General features: G+C 38.4%; 1 protein-coding gene across 4 annotated transcripts in view; it reads right to left on the reverse strand.

Annotated features, from left to right (window-relative positions):
- The window catches only part of LOC132124356 (leucine-rich repeat-containing protein 4B-like), an 87,727-nt gene extending 75,534 nt beyond the window's left edge, over positions 1 to 12,193 (reverse strand). Inside the window, exons 1-4 of one of the 4 annotated variants that reach the window (XR_009426750.1) lie at positions 11,738 to 12,193; positions 8,973 to 9,103; positions 8,581 to 8,851; positions 5,074 to 7,855 (exon numbers count right to left, since the gene is read on the reverse strand). Coding sequence is in view for 3 of the 4 variants with exons in the window: in XM_059535369.1 (XP_059391352.1) it covers positions 5,924 to 7,855; positions 8,581 to 8,823 (2,175 nt within the window). In the remaining variant the exon portion in view is untranslated. Of the gene's footprint in view, positions 1 to 4,223; positions 7,856 to 8,580; positions 8,852 to 8,964; positions 9,104 to 11,737 lie in introns of those variants that run through there. The other 3 variants (XM_059535369.1, XM_059535367.1, XM_059535368.1) reach the window with 3 other exon arrangements.
- Between the last annotated feature and the right edge of the window lie 4,395 nt (positions 12,194 to 16,588).

Below are 16,588 nucleotides of genomic sequence, written 5' to 3' on the forward strand. Positions count from 1 at the left end.
ATAAGCACATTTATCATTAGATGTTAAAATTGCAGAAAACTATAATACTATATATATATGTATGTATGTTGTGTTGGATCTAAGGACATTTATCTATAAAAATTTTAAATATGTTATATTTGCATAAAACAATAATAATAATCTCTCTCTCTCTTTATATATATATTTGTGTGTGTGTGTTTATTATATATTACAAATAGTTAGAATATTAATAGCCAAAGATTGACAACTAAAAAATAATCCTACTAAAAACAAACATTTCAGTTTGGCTTGGCCAATTTACTGTATTCATTTGCTTAAATCATTGCATGCAGTTGCGCTCAGCCACTTGGTGCTGCTGAGGCAATGCTGTAAGATCATCACCATAGTTTCTGCAGGTTTCTATGGCAACTGAACCACTATATATCCAACCGAGATGGAGGGGAGAGGAGCAGAAGAGAGGAGGGGAGCAGAGAGGTGAGCTCTGGAAAGCAAAGGGGAGGAGAAAGCCAATGAGGGGAGCGGAGAGGAGAGTCAGACAGCAGGGAAAAGTAGGGGGGAAAAAACACTGGCATGTCTTCAGAGACAATAAATACATGCATGTTAGAAAGAGAGAGAGAGAGCGGGCTATTTCCAGCCCATGGTTGTCTTGGAAACAGAGGCCTCGCTACTGATGCAGACTTTCAATGCTCACAGATGCTCGGCACTTGAATCTGATTAACAACAACTGGCGATTACTATCCCGTATATCAAATATAACAAGTCAGCACAAAGACTGTGACCTTCACCTACAGAGCTTTAGAGAACGCTCAAATAAATAGTACACAGTCACTACAGACATCCCTGATTGTATAAAACATCACACAGATGCCATTTTACACTAATGTGAACGCAGCCAAATGCATCTATCTGTCAGACAGTAGTGTACACAGGAAACGAGACAATGGAAAAATACAGTAACGCATACAGTCAGTCGGCAAGCAGCATCAATGCAGATGATTTCCAAGAGCGAAAGCACTATATGCTGATGCTCGATCACTGTTTTCAATCACTTGATTAGCAGCTCCCCCTCACTCACTCCTCTCTGAAGGACAGAGGGTTTCCCACATTTCACAGTTGCTATGGAAACACTGCAACGAGAACCAGGAGTGCATGCAGGAAGTGTGAGGCGTATAGGTATAAGGCCGCAGGAAGATTTTCTTCATCCAGTTTTTAGTAACTATTCACTACTACCGGTTAAAAGTTTGGATTTTTCATGTCACTTCTGCTCACCAAGACTGCATTTATTTGATTAAAAATACAATAAAAACAGTAATATTGTGAAATATTATTGCAATTTAAAATAGCTGTTTTCTATGTGAATATCTGGTCAAATGTAATTGATTCCTGTGATGCAACACTGAATTTTCAGCATCATTACTCCAGTCATCAGTGTCACATGATCCTTTAGAAATATGCTGAATTGCTGATTATGGGTTGCAAGGTCACGATAACGTTTGCTGACTGCATATAATAAAATGCAACTAACTATAAAAATGCACGGTTAGGATAGCAAAGTCAGTTTTCTTATTCAGCTGGTTTTTTATACTATATGTAAAAAACCCTTAATTGAGCACAGTGTCTAATAAATAATCTGGCTATTGAATAAAACATTTAAGAACCACTGATTTAATCCTTTAGAAACTGTGAATGATAGACTGAATAGCAATAATGATGAAAGCAATTTGACTGTTTTCTAAACATCCACCAGATGGTTGATATATTAGACCACGCCCCTCTACAAAAACCCCGCCTTCAACAGACAAAAGTCATATGTAAAGGAAAAGAACGAAAAGAAAAAATGCACAAGCCACACCCCATTTTTTGCTATTTACAGAGTCTTGAACCATGATTTCAAAAACAAAAGTCAAGCATAAAGACACGTAGTCAGAATTCTAAAGCCAAAATGTCCATGTTTTATTGGTAAAGAGCATCTGTGTAACGAATGGCACAGTGCAGAGGCTCACACGCACAGTTAAGCATTTGCCACAACCTTTGACCCGGAACTGATGTCCAATCAACTAGCTCTCCACAGCCGAACCACACAGCATCAACATAGAAAACAAAGCAAATTAACTAAAAATACTCAGTACAAATAAATAAGTAAACAGATGAAGATAAATGGAACAGAGCCGATATCAGCAGTACTGTATTTTTTGATGCAAAAAGATGAACTTTATTTTACTTTTTTGAGGTGTGTGTTGTTCTAAAGAGAAATATATGAGTGAATCTCATAAAATTTGCAAAAAAAAAAATCACCACAAAATTGTATTATTTAGCCTATTTTTATCTTTTTTTTTCACAATGCGACATTTCATCAAAAAACTGCAACAAAAGAAAACATTCTCAAAATTGCAACTTTTTTTATATAATACTGTTTGCTGCACTCACCACTTTATGCTAATTTAAATGAAAAATTATATATATTTTATGTATGATAGTAATTTTGTAATTTATTACAGTAATGACAATCTATAATACAATATGGGAATTACAAACAAAATCAAAAGTAAATGATCCATACAGCACTAGCAGTAAAATTTATTCTATTATCATGAAATGAAATGTCACATAGAAGGAAAAAAAATGCAAAGGTCCAAAAACAAGGATTTTTTTTCTTTATGCACAACACAATTCTATTCATTTGGTGCTGTGGTTAAATATGGCCTGTTTTCATGAGATTCACACATAAATAGAAGGAGAGGGAAATGCAGATAGTTTCCAAAAAACTTAATTCTGTTTCAAATCCTGAAGAACGCATGTTCTGCTAATGGTAAGTCAAAAAATAGAAAATATTTACATCTTTAGATTATATACATGGCAATACATGAACACATGGTCAGTATGAGAAGGTGAAATATAGAGAGAGAGAGACAGAGAGAGTCTACAGTGATGATACTGCTTCATATAGTAGTCATAATACAATCTTTCTGTGCTGATTCAGAAACTGCTTCAACACGGGTCTCAGCCCCAGTGTCTTCATCTCAGCCAGTGAAATCATCTTAGAGCAGCTTTCGAAAATGGGGAAATGTTTAGATGAATTGTCTTTCAGTAGCTGTAAAGGTGATGTGATTTTGCTGGACACAGAGAGGATGCATAGATGGGACTACAACCTGCTACAGGACGACACAAATCTGAACGCTGACGTACTGATTCAGCGCCTTATGATCTTGGGCAGGTAAGCGTTTGGCCATTTAACATTTCACAAGTTTGTTTATATAATATGAAATGAGGTATGGAAAGGCTCAAATGCGAGTCTAATTCAAGCAAAGACTTCATTTGTGGCTTTAAGTCAACGTATGTTAGCTATATGCTGGTGTACTTACAAAATAATCTCCGAAAATGAACAGATATATATGCATTTAAAAACTTCAGACTTTCTCTTTCAAGAAAAATGAATCAATGACTCATCTTGCAGTCAGCTTTATATGCAATAAAATACTCTAGAGTGAGAATCTTCCTCACGAGATACCACTAATTAGCAATAGCATGTAGCATATCAAGACTCATTTGTAGAAACTGATTGTTGATGTAGCTTTAGCATTGCATTTGGGATCACATTGATGTGCTCTGCCAAAATCTTTCAATTTTCTAGCATTAAATAGGCTAAAATGTTCAAGTTTTACATCCAAGATGAATGCAAATATGCCTCTCTGTGTATTTGTTTGTTGATAAGATCACATGCACCAAAAGATGTGCATGTTTCAATTTCGATTTCTGGTGTCAAGGACACAAAGCGAGGCAAAGAGAACACGTTCCTCAAATTAACTAACCTTTTACTTATGTGATACTGATGTAATTCTGATCTACCTGTTCCGCATCAGCAGATGAGGGTCAGGTGCTACAATAAGCTTTCAAGAGTATTTCCTGGCAATGATGTTGTTGCTAAGCAACTCCACTGGATATTCAAACACAAACAGATTTATACTGTAGGGAGAAATATGGAAAGCAATAAAAGAAGCAGAAAAAATATATAGTTTGCTCTATAATTCCATTATGAAGAATAGCAGGGAGACATTTGAAGGACTGGTGGGAGACAATATAAATCTATGTATAGCACTTAATCAATAAAGGTATCTTTAATCAAACTTAACAAAATTAATGCAAAAAACAATTGCCCAAATTTGATTCAAGAAAGGTCCCAGCATTTGAAAAATGATGAATCAGTTTTAACACCAACAATCTGATCAAAGATGAGGAATTGGAAATTAAAAATCGAATAAAGTTTAATGCAGCAATTACAATATAACACGCATGTGGACTCTACTCCAATTAATGGCACATTGCACATTGTTATTATACAACTTCAAAGCCATTCAAGGATGAATAGAATGCTTTATGTAGTCAGCAGTTGTCGCATGGCTCCCACGAAGGACCTGTCAGTCCGCGAATCTCTTCAAAGAAAATATTCTCTGGAAGTGAGGCATACAAGTTTCCCCAATGGATGGCTAGTGTTAAATTTTAAGCGGCCTAAGAGCGGTATTATTCCCATTCCCTGAACCCTGATTCCCAGACCCAGCGATTTGGTCTATAAACAGTATACTTGAAAATCTTTACATTACATGTCATATTGCAAAATCTTTCATCAGAAAAATCGGGACATTTTCACAATGTCTTTCATTCTCTCTCTGTTAAAAATCTAAATTTTTTTTAATGTAGGTGAAATCTCCTGTGCTGCGTATCCCAGTATATTTCAAAGCTTCAATACAGCTTATTTTAAAGTCAACATGAACTCAAAATAGACGCTGTTTACATTAACACAAATTCCTTATTGTGCATCGGTGCACATTACGCAAGGTAAAAAACAAAATATCTTCAGAATCTTTTATTAAAATGTAACCTGCTCCGCCTCTGAAACCACTTTCCATTTCGGCTACTCTCACGAATCTCTCTTGACTCCATTCTGGTACACCCACTTTTCATGATCCAATCAATTCCTGATTAATAAAGTCATGACCCGCCCTGCATCCATTGAATATTCTGTTTCACATAGAAATACTACAGAAGTTAAATGGGTTGCGAATGGCGTTTCATGTTGACTTTAAGTCCAGACACGTTCTGCACACATCAAATGCCAGTGAAATAGCCCTTACACACTGCTGTTACTCTTCGATTCAGGCGAAAATACAAACATATGACACTCAAGATCTCTTCAAACGCAGATCTGCACAGAGAGTTTGCACTACGGCAGCATGTCGGCAGGTGCTGTTGTACCTTTGCAGAGGACAGCAGCCAAGTACTCTTATTGTTCACATGGAAAGACTTCTTCTTTCTGCCCTCTCCTCTAGGGATGATGAAAGTGTATGTCACCCTTTTAGAGTTCAGATTTCTGAGCTTAAGAACTGATCCTCACTTGTGCTAGATTCAGAATGTCATCATGAAGCAGAGTGAACATGAACATGTGTTCTGGATCACAGCAGTTTAAGTCTTTATTTTTGAATAAGTTTCAGTTAATACTGTCCCTTACACACACACCCACACACAGGTACACTACCTACCGAGGCGAGTACAATGAATAATGATGTCAACCTCCGGGAAGTGTAAATGTGTGTATGCTTTTATACAGGTCTGTTAGCTGTTGTACATCAGTGTGTGTACTCGGTGTCGCTGGACTGTGGCAAACCAACACTTAAGTAATTACACTACTTTAATATAGACTATATTTTTTAATACGTGGACACAACTCATAAGAACTGCAAAAAAGACGCTTGCTTTGGCACATATGTACTCAATAGCGCCATGTCCACTTCATCAGCCTTTCTGTTCATTGAGCGGAATATTCCATAGAATCTGTCGGAAAGGTATGGAATTCCATAATGTCCGAGACTGCAAAAGTCTTGACAGTCATACTGGTTTAAAACCAGTCTACTTCCCTTTCTGTGTGTGCATGTGTATGCGAGGGTAATCATATCTGGGTTTCCTGAACACTCTCCTTGGAGCCATTCGATAGCAACAGCGGCTCAGTCTGCAAATTGGGAACGTGATTAAGGCATTTAAAATTTCCATGGAAAGTAGTCGCCATTGGGATGGGAATTGGTAGAGGAGGTGAGGTCGAGCCAGGGTTTGAGGGGTCACTGGAAGTCCCCATTTTCATGGTCGAAGCCTGATTTTGGGAAGAAGGGTTGGGTTTGTTGTTGAGCATTCCAGAAGCCATGTTCAAGCCCAGTACGTTGTTGTTAAAGTGGTGTGTTTTGTAGTAGTGGTTCAGGTGGTCAGCTTGCCCAACGCTCGGTAAGGTCAAGATCTCAGCGTCATGATTCCTCGGACTCTGCCTGCTTCCTCCACCAGATCCTGCACCTGTGTGGATGGTGCTCCCTCCCGTGATGCCACTAGCCCCACCGGCAGATCCGATCTCATCTTCGACGTTGATGATCTCAATGGCGCGAGCCGGACCATGGTGTTTGTGCAGTTGGTGCTGCTTGCGAAGCTTGTAGAAGACAACCAGCATCACGGCCGCCATGAAGGTGATGGCCACAAAGCAGCCGATGATGATCTTGGTTGTCTTCATTACGTCCTCAAGACCTGACAGGTTGGCGATGTCTGTGATGGAGACCGTGAAAGGATGATCAGGTGCACGTGTAGCTCGTGGTGACAAGGAGGACAGCATTGAACTAGTGGGACCTGCTGATGCAGATGCAGCCGTCGGCCCTGGAAAACTAATGAACGTCTCATTGACGAACTGCCGTGCTGAATCGTGGACATCTTGCCCAGACTCTACAGTTTCAACTGTAACAGTTGTGAAGTAGCTGTAGCCATTGCCTGGGTCAGATGCAGAGACGTTCAATACAGCAGTTGCTGTGGTGTTGCCAGCAGAGTTGGTGACCATACAGGTGTACGGTCCTGTGTCTTGCATGGTCACGTTGGTGAAATTCAGGGTTCCATCATGCAGGACTGAGATCCGGACCTTGTAGGCTCCATGGGTCATCAAGGTTCCATTGGGGGTCAACCAATTAACAGAAGTCATGGATGTCCCAGTGCGGCATTTCAGCTCCGCTGCCATTCCCTCCGTCACATTCAGATCAGTGGGTGGCTCCACAATCACAGGTGCATAGCAGGTAAAGTCTCGCTGCTCGAGGTCACCAATGTATCTGCCCTTAGTACCCGGTGGGGCATGGCAACGTGCACAACAAGTGGAGTTATCAGGAACGGTTTCTTTAAGCCACCAGCTCAACCACAGAACGTCACAGTTGCAAACCCAAGGGTTGTGGTTCAGATGGACGCGCTCTAACTGCTGCAGAGGAGTGAAGAGATCATGGGGCAATGAATGCAGAGAGTTATGGGACAGATTTAGCTCCTCCAGGTTTTTGAGGTCATCAAAGGCATTCCTCTCAATGACGGAGATCTGAGAGTGCATGAGCCACAGTTTGCGAAGAGACACGAGGCCTTGGAAAGATCCAGGATGCACCTCACCCAGTTGGTTTCCTGACAGCTCCAGTTCCTCTAGCCGCACGAGAGGCGTCAAGTTGGGTACATCCTTAAGCCCACACATGCCCAGATTCAGGAAACGTAGGTTCAGCAACCCCTCGAATGCGGCCTCCGAGATGAAACTGAGTTTGCGCAGCTCACCGAGGTCTAACCTTCGCAGCGATGGCACACGGTGAAAGGCATATGCCGGGAGTGTCTCTATAGGGTTGTTTCTTAGCCAGAGTTCACGCAGCTTGCTCAGGTACTCAAATGCTTGTGATGGTACCAGTGGCAGTCTATTGTCAAAAAGCTCCAAGGTGATAAGATTGGGAAGGCCATTGAAAGCTCCCACTTCTATCAGACGAATCTGGTTCTTAGACAACTGTAAAATTTCCAGATGATTTAGGTGCTTGAAGGTGTCTGACTTGATCACCTGCAGAAAAAGACAAGAAGAGAATATAGTAAGTTATAAAAGCAGACATATTCCGGACCTGGTTTACTGCATCTCTACTGTTACAGGTTAACCTATTCTGCAGCAGTCTGAGTGATTAAGCCATATGTCTTTGTATTAGTATGTATACACACAAAAGTTGCATCTTTGTTATTTTTGATGCTATTTCAGTTTGTGCGTATGCATAACCATCTGTAACTCTGTGATCGAAGATGCCTGATTTACAATGTCTGATGGTTGTAGCACTGGAAAGTTTCATTAACAGAGCTCGTAAACAACGGTTGACCAAGTATCATTAGCACTAGGGATTTGCAAATCCTTGCAAGTAATAAAAATATATGTTTCATATTGAATAGAAATAGCAAAATGGCAGTTAAATGAATATCTTTGGTACTTGCACAGTTACTACTGGTTAAATTGATTGATAAGTTATAGGAGCAGCATACCAATGAAATGGTTAACGTTCTGGATTAAAATCAGAGCAATTTTTTTTTAATTGAGTAAACTGGTCCATAATTAATTTTCTATTGATTTTAATCTGACAACTTCTCCTTTTTCTAACAATTAAAGGAAATTTGATATTGCATGGTCATTTTCATACGTACCTAATTTTAGCTGTTTTTTTTTTTTGGATAGTAAGGCAGTTTTCATGTCCAGTTCTTGGAGGAAACATTTTAAACACCTATTTAGGGTATCAAGGAGGGTACCTGTATGGAATTCTCCTGGAGGTTGAGGTATCGAGTATTGGACGAGATACTCTGTGGAACTTCATTCAAGCTTTTTCTGGTACAGATCACTCGACTGGCTTGATTGGAACAGCTACAGGGAGAAGGGCAGGCGGGACTGGCTTCAGCCAATCTAGGCCCAAGGAGGTGTGGCCACAACAACAGTTGGACCAACCAGATGAGGGGGGAGGGGCTGAAAAGGCCTGTTACCATAGCAGCCTGCATGGCAACTGAGTCATGTCCTGCCCCTTTCCTAAAAAATAAAAAAAGGCAAACCGTGAGTGCCAAAAACCCTAAAAAACTTCTTAAATGGAAATGGAAGTGTAATTATAATAACAACATCCACAAAACAAGAAAATAATTAACTTTTTTACGATTAACTTGTGGAATCAGGTATCTCGTGGCATCAAAGTGTAATCCACACAGTTGTCAACAGCACTGCATGCTGCTATGGGAGTCTTCTGTTTTCCATCAGAATCATCACAGTCAGCACTGGCCTTGCTTACTGGAAGAAAATACACGGTAGGGGTAACGAGAGAGGTCAAAAACTGCATATATGTACAGCTTATCGTATTTCATATACCGTAGCTAAGGGTGTGAGGGTCAGTACATCAGCAACTAAAAACTCTGACCTGTGCAATTAAATGTTTTGACCTCTAGCAAAACTGAAGTAGAATTTAATTTAATTTAATTTTCACTATTTTCTTTGCTTATTTTAGTACTTTTAACCATTGAGTATGTAGTCATAATTGTAACACAAAACTCGTACATTTATTTTTCTAGTCCATGGAAAAAAAAAAAGAAAAAAAAACTTCCAGATTTGGATTGATCTGGCCTTGCGTTTTAGTGTTTAATTTAACTAGTGGTTCAGACTGGCTGAAGGCTACATGTTGTCCTGTCAGAACAATGTTGCACTTTAAATTGTATTTGCAAATAAGATTTCTTTATTAAACATGCATAGATGAGTGGTTCTGTAAACATAAAAATGTATTATTAGAAAGAAAAATGCTAATATACAAAAATACAACATTCACATTGTTACTTGGTAACCAACATTCCATACAAATGTGTGCATGTAACCACTGTGCATATGAGCTCTACAACTGAAGAGGTAAACAACTCTCACGAACACTGATGTTTCCTATAAATAAATACAGAATAATGCTGATATTAAATAACCCATGACGAATGTTGGATGACAGTAGTGCAAGCAGCAGAATTTGTTTGTATAAACAGCCTTACAACTAAACATTTAGGAAGAATGGTGTTTATAGACAATACAAATGCAATAATTTCAGTAAATACTGCTTATATTTAAATAAATGCTGCTGATTTTTTTTCTGACTCTCACTTTTTTTTTATTATTAAATTCTACAAAAAAAGTGTTAAGAAATAGATCTAGATCAAGATTTAAGATGTAAATTGAGTAGAAGACCCTTAATATAGGATGAGACCTGGTCCTTTAATTTTTCTAAACCAAACGTCATCAAGCATGTTTACATACACCACAATACTAAATACACTCGAAAATAATCTCATCCTACAAACCAGACAAAGCAAGAAAACCATGTTTGCATGCTTTGAAATTAAACAGTTATTATGTTATAAGGCAAACATTAACATTAACACAATTAAAGGTTTTTAAATTAAAAGCAAGTTTAGGACAATTGGCAAAAATGTAGGTGTACAGATCGCTCATCATTACCCCAACAACCCCTCCACCCCCCTTTTAAATTATGACATTTATCTATTTAAAAAAAAGAAAAACAACTTTTAGTGCACAATCGGTATAAAATTGTGCACAAACACATCCTACAAACCCCATGCACAAAAAAAAATCATATTTAAATGATATTTGAAATGGTCATGGCTATGCTTGCCAAAAGCATCATAAGCTTAAGTCGATCGCAGAGCCATTGCCAACAATGGTCTCTACGATCAACTTCGCTTACGATGCGTTTGAGAAACGCAGTTCATGTTTTTATCCATTTTGACATCAAAGCGTAAACTGGCATGCGCAGAACGCACGCGCACACTGAATAAACCTTTACGGTACACCGGTAAAGGGGATTTTAAATGCAGATCGAGGTAATGAGAAAAACTCATTCCAGACGGTTTTGTTTTAAGTGTATGGCCTTTGCCTGTAAACATTGTGCATGTAAACGCGCTCATTGTCTTACTTCAGGTATAATATATTTCAAGCTAACACAAAGCAATTCAAACTAAATTAAATATTAGATTTTAATATTGCATCGTCTCGTAATATGGCTTTAATATCTATGTCCATCACACGCAGGCACATCTCGTTTGTGTGTGTGTGTGTGTGTGTGTGTGTCACAGGTGCGATGGTGCAGCTTCACTGTAACCATGACAACGCTAAATTGATTTGCAGATGCTGGGTGTCGGAATCCGGTTGGGTGGCAGCGCTCTGTTTGCTCTGTTCGTTAAAACCAGCCACAGGCCAAAGAAACGAGTCGAATAGACTAATTAAACATATATTTCATAAGCCATTATGTTGATTATTAATTAACCTTCATAAGGCATCAGATGCGGCGATCTCAATCATGACAGACAGAGTCCGCAGTGAGTCTGTTGCTCTTATATGAGAGTAAATCGGTGCATCTGAGTGCGTTAGTGACTGCGGTGTCTTAACGGAGACCGTCGTACGGGCGTGAAATACACAAGTGAGGCCCCAACACACACAGGCGCGCGCGCGCTCCCTCGCTCGAAGACGCGCAACAAAATGGCACACGGGTGTCTGTGTAATTCACGAATAACGAGAAAGAAAAATGCAAATCAAGCCAAGCCGTCATTTACATCGCCAACCGCTAAATCGTCACAATTCCAAACGGCCAGATTCATTTATATAAATAAACATCGAAATAAATAAATAAACTGCATAGCTAAATAAATAAAACGAAGGATGAATGAAAGATCTTACCGTTCTCCTCTCATGCATCCATCACATCATCCGGTTCCTCTTCTAAGGAATTATGCACATTATAACCATATGGAAACTTATTAAACCTAAATCAAAACGGGCGCCCGTCAATCATTCATTCAGCATGAACTATAATCAAACCTATTGATCCATTTCACAGCATTTGATATCGTGCATCAGATCAAATGTATGTCGTACCTTTTCATTTCTCCTCGACGAATCTTCTTCTAATGATTTCCTCCCCGTTGATTCGGTGTCTCTCACAGATCCGGAGCGCGTCAGTGCGCGCGGACACAGTGGATGACGGTGAATATATAGTTAACAGATCATACCACCGCTGAAACAAAAACGCTCCCTGTAAAGTGTGAAAATCGAATGTAATTTGATTATCTGGGGTAGAAACCTACTGGCGCATTTTTCTAAGTGTATGCAAGCAGCTCGTGCGCCTTGTGGCCGTACAGAGGGACGGATGCTGCACCCAGCGCAACATCTTACGTAAAGTCCGTAGCGACGATCCTGAATACAGCGACCAGCTGAAGAACGGACCACTGAGACATGCACAAAACACACCTGGTGTAGCCGGTTTCCATACATCCATGCATCCGCTCATCAGTCCATGCATTCATGCATCCATCCTTTCTTTCATCTGCTGGCACGACTGTGTAGGACGACTGTCAGATCCTTTAGCCTTTGAGATTCTAATTATGCACTACTGAAGCTTAACATATATATTTTAAAATGGCAAAGCTGTTTGTCTAAAGCAGTGGTTCAGAGCTGCTTTTGCTTTATATTACATCATTAAATAAATAATCAAACACTGGAGTTTGTTAGTATATTACACTGAACTGCATAAGCAGATATAAATGATTTAATAATGAAAAAAAACATGTTTGTGCTCACTGCAAGTGAACCTGTATTTAATGTCATCTGGGTCTTAATTTCTTGTATCACTTGTATTTCTTGTAAATTCAGTTCAGTTGCGTTTTCTTGTTAAATCAAGTTGATTCTACCTTATAGCTAATATTTGCATCAAAACTGTGTTTTTTCATCTTATGAATGATTATATATTACCATTTTATGATTCATAGTTAGCATAGTTTTTACATTGCTGTCTGCATTCCAATTATATCTTGCACGATATTTATGCATTTGGCAGATGCTTTCATGTAAAGCAACCCACACTGCGTTTCAAGAAGTGCATTGTTACTCATGCTTTCCCTGAGAATCGAACCCATAACCGTGATGTTGCTAGCACCATGCAGTATTGTTAGAACAGGTGTGCAACCTATTAATACTGTGGCAAGTGTGACCCAGCCATTTAATTTTGTGGAATAAATGAATTTGTCATCCAGACAGTCCCTTTCATGGGCGAAATAAATATCGCTTTCATGGGGTAAATATTTAGTTCACAAAATGCTTCTGTAAGTAGCATTTTGACATGAAATACAAATTATTTCATTCCATAATCATCCACCATTTGAAAAGCACTTATCTAAATGATGTTTAAATAGCCAGTTTTGTAACTTGAGCCTCATATAAACAACATTTATATTTGTTAATTGCCACCATTGTTAACTGTTGATATCTATGCGTTTGTAATAGACAACTCACACTAAATGGTTGCCAGAGATGACAACCATGATGCAGTAAGTCATTTAAGTTGATCGTTTCAAGTTCAGCTACAGGGTTTTCCATTAGGGGGTCTGTGAAAGCCCTGCCTGTAGACAGACATAAAACAGGTCATTTTCTTTGAATATATATTTACACTCTCAGAAAAAAAGGTACAGAAACTGTATATATATATATAATCCATATATTCTGTGTATTTCTAAACATGTCATGTGAATAGTCAGGCCATCCAAGATGTAGATGAGTTTGTTTCTTCATGGGAACAGATTTGGAGAAATTTAGCTCTTTGGCATCCCTTGCTCACCAATGGATCCTCTGCAGTGAATGGGTGCCATCAGAATGAGAGTCCAAACAGCTGATAAAAACATCACAATTAATCCACACCATTCCAGTCCAACAATTAACATCTTCTGAAGTGAGAATATACATGTTTGTAAGAAACAAATCTATTGTTAAGATGTTATTAACTTCAAACCACTGCTTCCAGCTAAAATATAGGTCCTCTATATCCATCACATTGCTTTCTTATTGAAAAAGAAAAATCTTGAACAATCTTGTCTGAATCACAAGAGACATCTGCACAGATCAAGCACTGTTTACATGCAAAACAGTCAAAAACAGTTCTTCAGAAATATGTGTGGATTTTGATATGAGAGACAGCAGGAGATGGACTTTTACACTGGAGGAAGTGTTATTATGGATCATGGACTGGAATTTAAGTCAGAAATTATGGTTTGGAGTCTAAGACATCTTGATGGATTTGTTTCTTACAAATACGGACCTTTCGACATCACAAGATGTTAATTGTTGGACTGGAGTGGTGTGGATTACTTTGTGGATTATTGTGATGTTTTTATCAGCTGTTTGGACTCTCATTCTGACGGCACCCATTCACTACAGAGCATCACTGGTGAGCATGTAATGTAATGCTAAATTTCTTCAAATCAAGAAACAAAATTTCTTCAATCCATATATATATATATATATATATATATATATATATATATATATATATATATATATATATACAGATATATATATATATATATATATATATATAACATTACCAGGAAAGCTAATGCAAAATGCATAATTTGAGTTCACATATTGGGAGGCCTACAACATGCACAAGTACATAAACCAATGCTTATCTACTGTATGCAAGCTTGGTTTCAAGCAGTTTTTTTAAAAATGCTTTTTTTAAAAGTGTCTTTGCGGTCCCTAGTAGAGGTTGATGACTGCTAGTAATGCTGATTCTCTCAGTAAAGGAATAAATGAATAAACAGGGCGTCTTAAACAGATCCATCTGTCATAATGGTGCTTGGCCTGCATGTTGAACATGCTTGTGGTAGTTAGTTCATATTATCAGCCCTGTTTGATCTCTCCTCTGGTTCTGTGTTGAACTCTGTCTGCGTCCCACACACTTGTGTCCTCCAGTAAGTCATCTACCTCTCTCTCTCTCTCTCCCTTCTCTCTCTCTCTCTCTCTCTCTCTCTCTCTCTCTCTCTCTCTCTCTCTCTCTCTCTCTCTCTCCATCCCCCTCCCATTAAGAATCCAGTCACACAGCGGTGCAGTGGATGTTCTGCCTTCCCTCACCTCACTCGTTCCGTACAGTGCGCACAGACGCGCGCACACAAATATAAACAAACAAACAATAAATTACTCCCCAGTCTACACAACTCCCTCTCGTTTAAGGCCAACTTCAGCTGTCATCAGTTTTATCGATACGCATCTGTCGTGCGGTGGGGTTCTGTGCTCACAATGTGATTTGCGCGTGTTCATTTCTCCCCCAGTGCATTTGTGCATCAATATCTCGAGGCGTTTTGTGTACGGTTTCTTCCCACCGAGGGTGCTGATGTGGGGCTTTCATGTATGTCTGTGTGCGCGTGCATGTGGAGGGCTGTGTGTGTGAATGAGTTCTCTGTATCCGCTTCACCGAAACGCGATGTGCTTCTGTTACTAATACTGACGCGATCGATGGCCTGCACACGTTTAGCTTAGCTTGACATTGATATTATTAATCTTTAGAATCTCAGTAACTTGTTTTGCACAAACCATTAAAATAGTAAATCAAAACTGAATTCAAACCAGTTTGTTCGTTGAGTCCCAGACTTGATTGTCCTAGTATTCTATGCAAGATAATTAATGAATGTATCCTAAATCATAGTATGTTGGAAAAACTGTTTTTCAGAAATGTAACATGCACATACATCATGGAGGCATCTACAACTTTCCCATTACAAGTCATTTCATGAACTTTTACACCCTAATATTAGGCCAGAAACTGACTGACACATGTATGTGAGTGCAGACACTAAATATTAGCCAGTTTTTCATTGTGGCTGGTGGGCCTCAATAAATTGCTTAATGGCCCTACACAAGACTAACAAATGGTTTGCAATTAAAAGCAATCTGTTAGTGAACTAATGATGCTACAAAATGATGCTGGATTTTTTTTAAAGATAGAGCTTGCAGAATTAATAATTTATACACAAACAAAAAGCAGAAGCAAATTAGCATCTTCATGAATGAACATTTTAAAATTAATAATTAATACTTATAAATAAATGAATACTTCTGTTCAGCAAGGATGCATTAAATTGATAAAAACTGAGAGTAAAGACATTGGCATGTTTCTAAAGATTTCTGGAATGATTTCTGAAGGATCGTGTGACATTGAAGACTTGATGATGTAATGATGCTGAAAATTCAACTTTGCATCCCAGGAATAAATAAATGTTTTATATATATATTTAGATAGAAAATTTTTCAGAATATTACTATTTTTACTGTATTTTTGATCAATTTAATGTAGCCATGGCAAGAAGACACTCTTTTTCCCCCCAATTATTTTTACCAAATCCAAGCTTCTGAATGGTAGTGTAACAGAACTGAATTTATAATATCTCAAATGCAATATTCAAAATAATATTTCATGTACACAGTAAAACAGACAAGCTTTAAGTCTTCTCTCTTGATTTCGGATCCACCACCAGAGGTCCCCGTTTATCCGGATACCTGTTAAAATTCCTCCTTTGCTGGTTCAGTCCTGGATGTTGCAGTGTAGTGTGTCAGAGCTGATAATCAAAAATGTTATTTATAGTTTCATTCAGTCCACTTGACCAGGTGTTGATTCCTGTAGGTGAAATATAATATAGATTTTGCTCTGATGATAATTGAAGCTGTTTATCCAGTGCCCCGTAATCTTTCTAGAACGCTCCTACTGGTTTTTGTACAACCCCTCATTAAACCCCTCATTATAAAGTAATATATAAATTACAAAAGAGGTTGTTTCTTGACTCAGCTTGAATCATTCTCACTTACAGCTTTCCCAAAGGCATAGGAGGGAAAAAAATGTGTTGTTTAAAATGAATGACATCCTACATTATTAAATAAAGAGTTGAAGTTTTCATCCATGAA

Source organism: Carassius carassius, chromosome 42 (assembly GCF_963082965.1).
Source record: "Carassius carassius chromosome 42, fCarCar2.1, whole genome shotgun sequence".
In the NCBI taxonomy this organism is placed as follows: domain Eukaryota; kingdom Metazoa; phylum Chordata; class Actinopteri; order Cypriniformes; family Cyprinidae; genus Carassius; species Carassius carassius.